General features: G+C 35.4%; 2 protein-coding genes across 2 annotated transcripts; one reads left to right on the top strand and one right to left on the bottom strand.

The window, feature by feature from the left end:
• The first annotated feature begins 3,711 nt into the window (after positions 1-3,711).
• On the top strand, positions 3,712-6,458 carry LOC106344704. Its single transcript, XM_013784023.1, has 6 exons — positions 3,712-3,716; positions 3,800-4,148; positions 4,209-4,933; positions 5,021-5,616; positions 5,856-6,172; positions 6,354-6,458. Exons 1-6 carry the CDS (start codon positions 3,712-3,714, stop codon positions 6,456-6,458), a joined length of 2,097 nt encoding a protein of 698 aa, XP_013639477.1.
• A 293-nt stretch (positions 6,459-6,751) lies between these two features.
• LOC106344703 (putative zinc finger CCCH domain-containing protein 9) lies at positions 6,752-13,079 on the bottom strand. Its single transcript, XM_013784021.1, has 10 exons — positions 13,035-13,079; positions 12,440-12,554; positions 12,320-12,358; positions 12,121-12,207; positions 11,989-12,048; positions 11,845-11,916; positions 11,634-11,732; positions 8,346-8,520; positions 8,157-8,248; positions 6,752-6,961 (listed from the first exon to the last, which is right to left on the bottom strand). Exons 2-10 carry the CDS (start codon positions 12,551-12,553, stop codon positions 6,752-6,754), a joined length of 948 nt encoding a protein of 315 aa, XP_013639475.1. The 5' UTR covers position 12,554; positions 13,035-13,079.
• Positions 13,080-13,586: the final 507 nt, after the last annotated feature.

Below are 13,586 nucleotides of genomic sequence, written 5' to 3'. Positions count from 1 at the left end.
TACAGTCCAAGCTTTACTATCTTCTCTAAATTTGAATACAGAACCAGATACTATAATTTGGTGTGTCGAGGATTCTATTTGGGACAGATACAGTACCGCTGAAATTTACAGCCTACTGAAGAAGCATGGCAATAAGGTACCTTGGAGTCAGATTATTTGGAGCAAAGGTGGAATCCCAAAACATAACTTCATCGCTTGGCTGGCAACACTAAACCGCCTCCCGATCGTCTGCTTCAATGGGGACTGAATGTGAATCCAAATTGTCTCCTCTGTACTACTACTGCGGAGTCCTGTGATCACCTCCTGTTTGAGTGCTCCTACTCTGCCTCTCTGTGGTTGATCTTCTCAGTGCGCCTACGTCTAACTATGCCAGTGAATTGGGTCTCCTCGATCACTGCTCTGCAATCTCTTACTGGTCCTGCGTGGTATAAGAAATTGTGTTGCTTGGTCTGGAAATTAACAATCTACTCTCTCTGGGCCGAGAGGAATTCTAGACTTCACTGAAACGCTTACCGCTCTATTGACTCATTAGCTGCCTCAACTATGTTTCGGTTCTGGGTTGAGTCTACAACCTAATTGCTGCAACCGTCTTACTCGATCCTCCGGCTCCTAACGCTCCCATCTTTGTTTGATTAAAGTTTTGTAACTTGATGTGTTAGACTTCCTACTCGGCTGAAGCCCATAACAGTAAGGCTTGGCTAGCCTGTATTTTTTCTTTCTCATACTTTAAATAGAAAAAAAGTTGCAAAAAAAAAAAACTTTTAAGCTTGTTTTTCACATTCGAATTGCGATAATACTATCTACATATTTAATACTTCTACAGCCAATATAAAAATTCAAATCTAACGTGCTTGGTCTTAGATTAGGCAGCTCTTTTCTGATGGTCAAATTTTTCTACCACTCGTGCTTTCCTTCTAATAATTTTTCTAAAACCGACAAGGAAATAATAGATCACAATAGGAATGGCAATTAGGACAACCCGCCCCGCCGTGGCCCGCCCCGCTGCGGTCTCTATCTCTGGCGGATCTTTGCGGGTCAGCCCGCCGTAACCCGCGGTTCCTAAACCTCTACCCAAACCCGCCCCGCTTGCTACATAGGACTTTGCGGTCCGGCCCGCGGGTAGTGAAAATGCAGTCCTCATTAGTTTTCTTCTTCTCATTGACCTTGAGACATCTCATAACTCTTCGCAAATCAAACAGTTCTCAAAAAGACAAAAAAAAGAAGAATGGAAGTGATGAGCTTAACTGCTCCATCTTCGCAAAGAAAATTCACTGGCTGCTTCTTAAGCGCACCAACAAGCCCACGAAGAATCACAGAGTGGTACAGAGAGTACGAGGAGGAGGCAAAAAAGAAACTTCTCCGAACGTTCTTTGATTCCTTTCGATTGGGAAGAGAATCAAGGCAGTCCGAGGAAGATCACTGACAATGAAGAAGACACTGTTGATGATAAACAAGATAGATGAGACATGATATTAGCGTACACGCTTTCTTTGGTTTCTCTACTAAAGATTGAAAGTGTAATATTGAATCAATCTGATACCAATGACAATTAATAGTAAAACTTTAAATCAATCAAAGTTTCAAACAAAACATCTCAGAAATAATAAAAAAAAAAACTGATAACTTCTTGTCACTAAAGTCTACAACCATCATGTTTCAAGTCAACTAGATGGTGGTAGATCGAGGAAGAGGTGAAGCTACAGTGGTAGATGGAGGAAGAAGAACGAGGAAGAAGAGAAGCTATGGTAGTAGATCGAGGAAGAAGAGAAGCTCCGGTGGTGCTCTCTACGAAAAGAAGTACGGTTGTAGACCAAAGATGAAGAGAAGGTACCGATGAAGAAGATAAGGCCCGGTGGTGACCTTTGTCAACGGGTGGAAGAGAAGGTCCAAAATTTCCTTCACAGTCGCCATTTCTCATCTTTTTCATCGGTGAGCAGAACGCAAATGTCTCTAGTGAAGAAGACACGCGGGTCTCGAATGTCCCGCAAACCCGCGTCGACCCGCCCTGCATTGGCCAATACCCGAAATTGACCAACCCGCAAGACCCGCAATATCTTGGGCCTAAGATATGTAAGCCCAAGCCCGCCCCGCAGTGGGACTTTACGGGTTAGGCCCGCGGGCTAACGTACAAATTGCCATCCCTAGATCACAATATGTTTTTTTTGCAACCACATAATTGCATAAAATTCCTCGTCTGTCACACACAAATAAGAAAAGACGAAGAAAGTTTTGCAACAATAGCGTCAAAATAAGAAAAGGCGAAGAAAGTTTATGCAAAAAATTTTATGGGCGCAAAAATATATGCATAATGTTTTTCTTGGTTTTAATGTTAAGTGGTATATAATGTTATCGTCATGACTTTTTTTTTTTTTGCCATCTTGAGTTTTATTAAAAGGCCGTAGCCCAAAAAAGCAAAACCCATACACAAACAAGTAAAGCCCAAGGTCCAAAAAAGAAACACATGACCAGAAGCTCATAAACCGCCCAAAAACAGAGGGGACACTATCCTACTACACGCGTCAAGAAATAAACAAAGACAAGACACGTGTTTACACCTCAACAACAAGGGAAACACGCGTCGTGAAATCACCACAATCATCACCGCCGGGAACAAAGACGCCGGAAACCGAACGACATCTCCCCGGGCCACTCCAAGAACCATGCATCAACACCACGAATACTTCATCACCATAACTTCTTCCAAACGAGAGATCATCAAACGAACAAAGTCGAGATCTCATCCTGGTCACGAAGCCACCACCCACACACAACCCATCTTCAATCCGTCGGAGAGCATCCATCGAACAGTTCAAGATCTCATCCGACCACCAGTCCACCAAACAGAGAAGCCGATTACGACAGTTATCGACTATTATCAAGGTAGTTAGAAAGAACCTTTTCATCCCTCATATGAAATAACTAAAGAATATACGTTACTCCTTCTGTTTCATTATAAGTGTCGTTTTAGGTTTCGGCACATGGATTAAGAAAACAATTAATTTTGTACATTTCCTATTAAAAAACACTATTACCTATACACCTAACCATATTTCAACCAATAAAAAAATAAATTTTGCATTGAAAATCGAAAACGACACTTATTTTGTACCGAAAAAAATTCTCTAAAACGACACTTAATATAAAACGGAAGGAGTATGTGTTTTTAGCCGTCATGACTATTTTGAAGATAGTTAGAAAGAACCTTTTCATATGAAATTACTATTTTATTATTTAAAAATATTGTTAAATATTTTTTACCAATGCTCTAGTTTTATACGAACTAGTAAAGTATATATTTTAAATTTGGAAAAAAGTTTCTCAGCTACACCATGTATACTATAATATGGTGCAAACCATCCAGAGTATATAAATGTGTCGATAACTACACAATGTATATGATAAATACATGCCACATATACGACGTTAATAAAAATATGGTGCCAACATCATAACGAGGTTCAATTGATTTTAGTTAAAATAATTGGGGTCAGAGCGTAATTAATTAAAGTTAAACTCCGACCCGAACCAAACGAAAAACCCGACCTAGACTTAACCATTTCCTCCCCCAAATCGATTTCATTTGGAAATCTAGGGTTCATCGTTCAAAACAGAGAGAAAGAGACAGAGAGAGTGCAGAGAGGGGTTTGGTGTTATCGATTCAATATCAGTGAATTAGAATCCGGATGAGCTAATCGAAGAAACAAGGCGACAATGAGGTAAGAGCCCTTGCTTGGTTACTTCGATTATTAGAATCAATTGATGGCTTTACCATGTTCTAATGCTATTTTAATGCTAACAGTGATTCGATACCGGTGAAGATTAATTGCTTCCATTCCGGTGTGTTCAAATATGATGAAGATGGGAAGCTAAATTATGTCGATGGTTTTATGGATCAGTTCGAAGTCAATGGTGATGAAGTTTTTGAAGAATTCCTGAAGATCATTGTTCTAAAAGTTAGTGTGGGGAGAATGTGGTACAAGTTACCGTATGAGGATATCTCAGAGAAGAAGGAGTTGCTTGAGAATGGAGAGAAAAACAAAAAGAGGATGGCATCTAATGGTCGTTATTATGGGGAACTTGATGTCTTCATAGAGAAACCTGAAACTAGTGAAGACGACGAGGTTGATGCTGAGCTACAGAACGACGAGGTTAATGGTAGAGAGACTGCAAGGACTGAGCTACAAAATGACGAGGTTGATGGTAGATAGGTTGATGCGGAGCTACAAAACGACGAGGTTGATGGTGATGATGAAGCAGAAGAGAGTGAAGATGAGTATCAAGCGAGAGATAAATCTGATGATGAAGAGGATCTTGACAGAAATTTTGAAGAGGATCTTGAGATGTTTAGGGATGAGAACTATGAGGATGAGATTGTAGACGATGATGAGGTATATCCAGACACGGAACAGTCATTTGATGATGAAGAGGAACAAGCTGAGAGGATGGCTAATAAGGGTGAATTAGATGGCGTTTTTAGTCTTAGGCAGACCTTTTACAGTGGTGAAGAGTTCAAGAAGCAAGTGATCAAGTATATTCTGCAGTCAAGAAGAAATGTAGTCTATGACAGATGGGAGAAGACAAAGATTGGTGCTAAATGCAGTGGTAGAGGTTGTGTGTGGCGTATATACTGCTCAGTAGAGAGACCCATTCATAAATGGATGGTGAAAGTGTACGTTAACACACATACTTGCCATCCCACATGTAAGTGTAAACTCTTTAAAAGTCCTGCCATTGCTGAAGTTATGTTGGAGAAAATTAGGAAGGAACCTGAAATGAGTACTCCAATGATTAGAGAAGAGTTTAGGGAGAAGTACAACATCATTATCTCCCCCGAGCAGGCAAAGATTGCTAGGCGTATTGTTCTTGATAAGCTACAGGCCGAATGCAATGAACATTTTGCAAGGCTAAGAGACTATGAGATGGAACTATTACGGTAACATTTTTTAATTTTAAGCTTTCTTAATATTGTTTATGGTTAAGTGTTCTTATGAATAAATGGTTTAATTTTTTTTAAATGCAGTTCAAATCCTGATAGCAAAATAGAGATCAATACAACAACGAAACCAAATGAAGCGAAAGCATTTCACTCCATGTATATCTGTTTTGACAAAATCCGCGTGGCATGGAAGGAGTATTGCAGGCCGGTTATTGGATTAGATGGGACATTCCTCAAGCACATCTCTCTGCAAGGACTGATTCTTACTGCGATAGGAAGGGATCCCAATAACCAGATATACCCAATAGCATGGGTTGTGGTCGACTCTGAGAGCAATGATAATTGGCAATGGTTCATTCACAGGTTGAAGATTGATTTGGGTTTAGGCGAGGGTGATCTTGTGACAATCATATCAGATCAGCATAGGGGATTGATTCATGGAGTTGCTGTCGAGTTGCCAAGAGCTGAAAATAGAGCTTGTGCTAGGCACATCTACTCTAATCTGAAGAAGAATCATAAGTCTGATACACTGAAGCCTCTCTTCTGGCGCATTGCAAGTAGCTACAACGAGGGTGACTATGACAGGAGTTTGGACGTTTTCAAAAAGTTTGATCCGCTAGCAGCTGAAGAACTTATGAAGAAGGATCGTTCTACTTGGTGCAGGGCATTTTTCCGGATAGGTTCGTGTTGTTCTGATACACACAACAACTTCACATAGTCTTTCAATAGGACCTTGAAGATACCAAGAAAGAAGCCTTTTATTCAGATGCTTGAGTTGATTAGAAGAGATGCAATGCAAAGGATAGCTACTAGATATAAGACAGCGAAAATGAGACGGGTCTCGTTACAAAGAAGGCGAGAAAGGAGGTTGAAAAGTCTTGTGATGAAGCTAAGCATTGCTATTCTTATCCTAGCACAGGAGGTGCTTATGAGTGTGTTGAATTTTCAAATGGTTACACGGTGAATTTGCCTTGTCGTAGCTGCGCTTGTAGGAAATGGAACTTGTCTGGAATCCCATGTCGCCATGCTGTATTTGTTATCCGTGAAAATGGTTTCGAGGTTGAAGATTATATTTCAGATTATTATCTGACATCGAAGTGGCGAGGTTTGTACATGGATGGGTTGGGGCCTGTAATTGGTCCAAGGTTTTGGAAGCTATCTGGTGAAGACCATATTGAAGCAACACCATACAAGAGACCGCCTGGAAGACCAAAGGGGAAGGCAAGGATTAAAGGAGTGCGTGAATCCCCGAAGAAAAATTAGACCAAAGTTGATAGAAAAGGAAGAATAGGTCATTGTGGTCTTCGTGGTGGTGAAGGCCACAACTCAAGGAAGTGTCCTCGTGAGGTACATTGTCGTCGTCGCAATTGTCTACCTTTTTTCTTTCTCGTGTTTGATTCTCTTTATTATGTTGTAGTCTGATGAAAGCAGAAAGCATAGGCGTCTCAACATGGAACAACAATCACATGAGCAAGCAATCGAGGACGTTTCCTCAACTGCACCACCTGCTACACAACCTTGACTTCTCTAGAATGTTTTTTTCTTCTCTCGGATGTCTTTTTTTCCTCTTTCGATGTCGTCTTTGGTCTTTGGATATGACGTTTCTCTGTTCGGATATGTCTGTTTTGGATGTTAAACTAGTGTTGATGTCTCTCTTGTTATGTAAGATCACCTATTTTGGATGTTAAAGCAATGAGTTCAAACTCATTTTTTTATTGCTAACTGAAGTTGATTTCCAAACATTGTCAAACCATTACATAGTTAAGCATTACAACAACAACATTACAAAGGTTTTTAAAGATAATGAGCATGTCTTTAGAGCTTGAGAAAGGTGTTAATGATGTCTTCTTCCACTTTGGCATTTTTGGCCAATTCACTTTGAAGCATCGAAATGGTCTTCTTCAATCCCATAATAGTCTTGTCCTTCTGGCAAATTTCGTTTCTAGCTTCAATCAAAGCTTTCTTTTGCCATCCAAAAGCTTCTCCCTCATCGAACCATTGAAAAAACCCGCAATCACCTCCACTCTAACACAAACACAAAATTTAAAACTTCCCAAAGAACTCTATGACTATACCATACAAGATTCACAATTAGTTTATACCTTGAATTTTTCACACCCATAGAACCTTCGACCCGGATTTTTGTCTTTCCAAGCTTGAGATATCTTCGCCACCAATCCATAGTAACAAAACAAATTGCTTTCATTTGCCTTGCCCTTTCCCTGATTGCTCCATCTTCCACCAAATTGCATCTCTCTTTCTCTCTTTCTTTGTTTCTGTCTCCTTCTCTCGGTCTCTTTCTCTCTGTTTTGAACGATGAACCCTAGATTTCCAAATGAAATCGATTTGGGGGAGGAAATGGTTAAGTCTGGGTCAGGTTTTTCGTTTGGTTCGGGTCGGAGTTTAACTTTAATTAATTATGCTCTGACCCCAATTATTTTAACTAAAATCAATTGAACCTCGTTATGATGTTTGTACCATATTTTTATTAACGTCGTATATGTGACATGTATTTATCATATACATTGTGTAGTTATCGATACATTTATATACTTTGGATGGTTTACACCGTATTATAGTATACATGGTGTAGCTGAGAAATTTTTTTCTTTTAAATTTTAAAGGTTCAGATAGACGGAAAAAATAAGTTAGATGACGTGGTAGTACAACTGGACCACGTGTGAGAACAACAGGAACTTCGAGTGGGTTGATCATAGGCTAGCGTCAGAATCTGATTGGACTGTTACAGATGATGTGTTTCATTGCATTCACGTGCATTCCTTTGAAGCCACAATTCTTTCCACCCCAATTTATTACGTGTGCAAGCAAAACAAATAACCCAAAATCATTTGATATAGCCATTTAGCTTGTCCTTTTCTCAATAACGCTCTTGAAAGGTTTATAGTTTGGCCCAAGTTTACATTTAATGCACTCTATTGCTTTTGGGTCTCTGCAACTTCCAGTTATGAAAATGATTTTCTGTAATTGCTCAGTATATATCCAAAAGCAGAATTAATTTCCAAGGGATGACAAGTTGAAGGTTGTTTCGCCGACTTATGAATCAACTTGTTGTGTAAAGAATATGTGAACAAGAATATTCTGCACAGTGAAAAACTATGAAATATAATAAAATGCGACCAAAAAGTTATTTCCGCTGCAAAAGCCTTTTGCTTATGATAAAACCTCTCACATTTTGTCCTAAAGAGGTGGTTTTACTTACAAATCTGAGCTCCCAAATTGACAATTTCCTTGACTTTGTCAAACTGCTTGATGCATAACCAAACTTGCTGATGTTTAGTTTAGGAAGAGAACCTACTTTTGCCAAAAACAGAATAAAGACAACAAACAGATCTCTTTGAGATTATTGCATCAATCGCCAGAGGTAAAAATATTCACCCTTTTGAAGGACAAGTGTTATGGATATCTTTGAGAGGTGCACTCAGACAACTAGCGCGAGAGCCAGACCCAGAATATCTAGAAGATGATATAGCTGAGACAAATATTTCCACTGATTTCTCTGCTATTTCTGAGTAATGTCCCATATGTGAAATGATGGATCTAAACTTCTCAACATCGTCATGTTTCTGCATTTACAACTTCACAGGATAGCACGGCACAAAAAAACGTTTAGGATATAGAGTAACATTCCCTGAAATAGCAATCATACATCAAAAATACACCGCGCACAACACAGATTCCGCTCTATCTTATACTATAAAACAAGAACACTGTCTTAAGTTTAATCTTGATACTATATATTACGAAATATGTCACTGACTAATACAATAATGTAAACCGGTGTGATATACAAAGCCGATACATATGACATATACAAACATTTGTGTAACAACCTATGAAAAATTATCAAAGATTGGTATAACATTTGACATAAGTACATGTTTGTATTTTTAGAAAAAGTTGATTGATTAAAGCAGTGATATAATCATATAAACCGATATGAATTCTCCAAGAAAACTATTGTAATGTGTTAATAGTATGACCGGTATCGAAAACAAATCTATAACGTGTTGGTATAAACAATTGCTAATAGATGACAAAATCAGAACAGTAAACAATGAGCTAGAGAAGAAAAATATCAAATATATTTATTTATTTTTGTTTGTTAAGTTGCTAATGAATTGGTTTTACTATAACAAACTTGTACAATAGTTTTTTTTTAAATGACTCTATTTCAATAGAATAGAATAAAATCCAATTCAACTAACCAAATCATAGGTACATAAGAACTAACTGTATTTAAAATATATTAATTATGTTTATAAATGAGGTTAACAATAATATATTTCAAAAATATGTAGTTATGATCAAACCAGAAATACAGTATATAGAAGTTTATAATTATAAATTGTAACGATAAAATAAAATTTATGATATTAACTTTTTGATCTATTATTAGTAGCGGTCCTGGGCAGAAGCCCTGGAAGCATAAGCTTCTGACCCTGTAAAAATACATATTTTGTCGGCCAATAATTTACATAATTTCTTGTAGTTTGGTTGGTTAAACCATGTAGTGATAGTACAAAAGGTGTTGGGTTCAAATCCTCTCACCTTCATTTTGAAATATTACTTTTTCTACGGGCCCTCAATTTTTTTTGTGGTTCTGGCCCATGTTGTTTTGGACTTTCTCAGGGCCGGACCTGTCTATTATTTGTTTTTACTGGCTTACTAGGTGTTTTTCCCGCATGTTACTAATAGTTATTAATATATTTCTTATGATTTAAATATGACAATAACTTTTTCTTTATATTCTTAATCATTTTAGTTTTATTTAATTTTTATCTCGGTCTACGTCTTCTTAGTACAAAGAAAAGCTATAAAAATATGAAATCATGAGAGCATAATTACATATCAAATATTACACATAATAAAGTAACTTCTTTTTTGGACAACAAAGAATGTGAACTTTTGGTCTCTCTTACTCTACTTTGTATTTTTGAACCAGGAAAATGTATTAAATTACCAAAAAACATTGAAACACACAAATCCAAGTAAAAATAAAATAAAGTTCAATGATAATTTAGAAGAAAACTTAAAAAAACAAATTGACATAATGATAATATTTCATTGGTTTACTTGATAAATATATACATTGAGTTGTCGAAATATTTCATAAGTTTACATTTAATAAACAAAAAAATAGATAATGATAGTTTTATTATTATTATAGTTAATTATATAATGATAAATCTAATTATTCATTAAAAATTTATATACTTTAGCCGTTTTAGAGATTAAACCATTAAACACATGTTCATAACATGATTACATAAGCAACTCTCTAAACTTAATATCAAAGCATAAGTTTTCTTATAAATTAAACAGTAATAAAACATATAAGTGATATAACTACCATTAAATAATTTAGAACATGTAACAAAATCGATTTGATTCCTAGTCTTTTAAACTCAACGAAAGAAAGAAAAACATAAAAGTCCAACTAAACAGAAAACAAATATCGAAAGTACATAAATATAGATGTTAAGAACCCAAAAAAGGATCTAAAGCTAAAGATAGATTAAGCTTTGATGTTGTTCATATAGCCGTTAATGCAAACAACTCCACCAATAATATTGTTTGACAAAAAATATTGTTTGATCTGCACAAAATGATTGAACCACTGAAAAGAGAACGTTCACATCAGAATGAAAGTGATATCATGAAGATAACTCAAGCAATTGAAACAACAAAAAAACACTATACCTAGAGGATGAAAAAAGACTATAACCGATACAACTTGGAATGAATGAGAAAAATGAAACTATAAAATTTAAAACATCTTACATTACATGAAAACAAGAATTGGTCTTCACTTGTGAAAGTTAAAACAATTATAATTTTAGTTCCAATTAGAAATTTTGAGATAATTATATTATTTAAATAAATTAATTAATGATTTAAGCTAAAAACTAATTAATAAGAAACTTGTGGAAGTTAAAATAATTATAATTCCAATTAAAAATTTCGAAATCTATACTATTATTTATGAATTAATTTTGCTGATTTGTCATATTCTCCATGATTTTAGCTAATTTGCTTATTTGTCATATTATTATTAGTTTTTAGCTTAAATATTTAATTTATTAATTTAAATATTTCGAAATTTCGAATTGGAATTATAATACAACAACCACGAGATCATATATATTGTGCTGCTATCTGAAAACAATATTTTATTATAAAAGTTAAAAAAGATAAAGATTATCAAAATTTAAATAATATAAATTAATAAATTAAATATTTAAGCTAAAAACTAATAATAATACGATAAATAAGCAAATTAGCTAAAATCATGGAGAATGTGACAAATCAGCAAAATCACTTCATAAATAATAGTATAGATCTCCCCGAGCATACATTCTCAAATGTATCCCAATCTCAGTCTTTATTCGGTAGTTTAATCAATACAACAACCACGAGGTTAAAATTACGAAAATTTCACAACGCATCAGTTTCTTGTGTTCCAAGAAGCTGGAATTCTCTTTTGTATCCTCGTAACTATTATAATCCATCGCCTTCTGTAATTATGAATCCAAGTTCTGTTAATATCTCTCTGATGCGAATGGCTTCATCAAAATAAACTGTTTTTTTGATCTACAGAAAACCAACTTAAAAAAAAAACTCTCATGTGATATTCAGAAAACCAATTAGAGAAATGTTAGATGAGTCAATTCAACACCTGCTCAAGACTCAAACGAGCATCTCTCCTCTGCCTCTCAATATCTCTCTTTCTCTGTTCCACTAGTTTCTGTTGATCATTATCATTCTCTTGCATCTCCTGTGAGAATAAGTAATGCAAATGAGAAAGAACAGTAAATGACAGGTACTCTGTTTCATCTACTACTAGTTTCTGTTGATCATTATCATTCTTTTGATTTATGTTTCTTTACCCTCAATTTTTCTCCCTGCAGAATGTCTTCAGCCTCTGTACTCTGCTTGTCAATATCTTCCTGCCTATGTTTCTGCAAATTCTCTTCGAATCTTTCTCTTGGATCACAGTAAAATCAAAAGTATAAAAGATGACATTTAGTTACCCTCTTCTCTGGACTTGGACTTGACCTTGACGTTGACTCAGTTTTGTATCTTTTCTGGCCCTGAAGAAGAGACTCAGATAAGTCTTTCACATTTGGCTGATAAGAATAGTAAAGTTACTGCGATGAAATTACCTGACGCGTATGTTCTGCACCATCCCCTTCCTTTGAGTGATCAAAATCACAATGTGAGCCGTTCTTACATTTTCCTCTCAGAAAAAACTGAAACGAATTTTGCATATATAGGAGCAAATTATTACCTCTAAAATGGTTTAAAAACTAGAACAACTTATCTTCGTTTTGGTATTATTCATTCTACAATATGCACTCGTACCTTACACTTTGGCATATTAATCTCCCCTGTTGGTATCTCCTATTAAAATGTTTCAAAGCAGTAAGCCATAAGGGACAATGCAACTTATAGTAAGCTAAATCGATAGTTTTTGTTTCTTACCTTTGGGTGATTGTAGCAACAATTTTCGCCGTAGCCGCATCTACCAGTTCTTAGATAAAACTGACAATCTTTTGTACCAGGACGAACTGGATACTCACTTGATTCCACCATCATGCTAAAGGTATTTAAATATCACATACCAATTACTACTATACTGATTTTTAATCACTGGATACATAAGCAACAATAAAGTGATATGATTTTTTCAAGTTTCAAAATGCTATAAAAGTTAGACCGAGTGTGTTAGACCGAGTGTGCATTCTGCAATACTTATCGAGAAAGCACACGGTTAAACCACGGTAAATTTCAACCCACATTGACTTCTTACATTTTCTTAATTCAAAAATCTAAAGTATTTGAAAAATAACAGTAGTACTTGTAATCAATCAGACTTCCCAAGATGTGCATATTTAATGATTTTATGTTTCCCTCATACCATAAATGTCATAATAGAATCATATTATAAAATTTGCGAAAAGGGTTCAAATTGATGACGATTCTTCACAATTTTAGTCGTCAACGTTTCGGAGAAACCTCTCAATACATAAATCACTATACGATCAACGATCAATTTCATAACAAGTCACAAACTTACCCTTATAGCAGAAATGTTGAATCGCTTTCAAAAGCAAAATCCTAGAACAATGACAATGAAAAACCTAATTTTTTTTTCTAAATGATTACTTGTGTCATTTTATGCTTTATAACCCTGTCTTTTATTTTTTAACAATGACAATGAAAAACCTAATATTTTTTACACCTGTCTTTTAAGATTTTCTTTTTTGAAAAAAATTGTTTACTTTAAAAACTAAAAAAGAAAACATCTTTTTATTGAAAAATATGTAACTGTATACAATTTTGGTTTTGTCATAAACCCAATAAGATATAATTTGTTCAATACACGTGACAACTCCCTTTTTTAGTTTGGAAATCTGAGTACAACTTTTATCCGCTAAAACTATTTCTTAATTTATTTTATTTTTTTCTTCAAGCACAATATCTTTCACCTTCTTCCCCACTATCCCGTAAATCCAGCCATCAACTTCACGATCTGATACTCTATCATCAATTACCTCTCTTATATATACAAATATGAAAACCTATCGCCGGAAAAAAACCCACTATCGTTTTAGCAAAAGGTATAGTG

Source organism: Brassica oleracea, chromosome C5 (assembly GCF_000695525.1).
Source record: "Brassica oleracea var. oleracea cultivar TO1000 chromosome C5, BOL, whole genome shotgun sequence".
In the NCBI taxonomy this organism is placed as follows: Eukaryota; Viridiplantae; Streptophyta; class Magnoliopsida; order Brassicales; family Brassicaceae; genus Brassica; species Brassica oleracea.
The sequence above is the reverse complement of the archived record's forward strand: the minus strand, read 5'-3'. Positions and strand labels throughout refer to the sequence as shown.

Bases quoted from the DNA above. Each gene is read 5' to 3' on its own strand.
- LOC106344703 (XM_013784021.1), bottom strand. From the start codon at position 12,553: ATGATGGTGGAATCAAGTGAGTATCCAGTTCGTCCTGGTACAAAAGAT. The intron at 12,208-12,319 runs GTACGAGTGCAT...AATTCGTTTCAG, and splicing joins TTAATATGCCAAAGTGTAAG to TTTTTTCTGAGAGGAAAATG. The intron at 8,521-11,633 runs GTGTTGAATTGA...TTGTAAATGCAG, and splicing joins CTCGTTTGAGTCTTGAGCAG to AAACATGACGATGTTGAGAA.
- LOC106344704 (XM_013784023.1), top strand. The intron at 5,617-5,855 runs GTTCGTGTTGTT...ATCCTAGCACAG, and splicing joins CAGGGCATTTTTCCGGATAG to GAGGTGCTTATGAGTGTGTT. The intron at 6,173-6,353 runs GTGCGTGAATCC...ATTATGTTGTAG, and splicing joins GGAAGGCAAGGATTAAAGGA to TCTGATGAAAGCAGAAAGCA.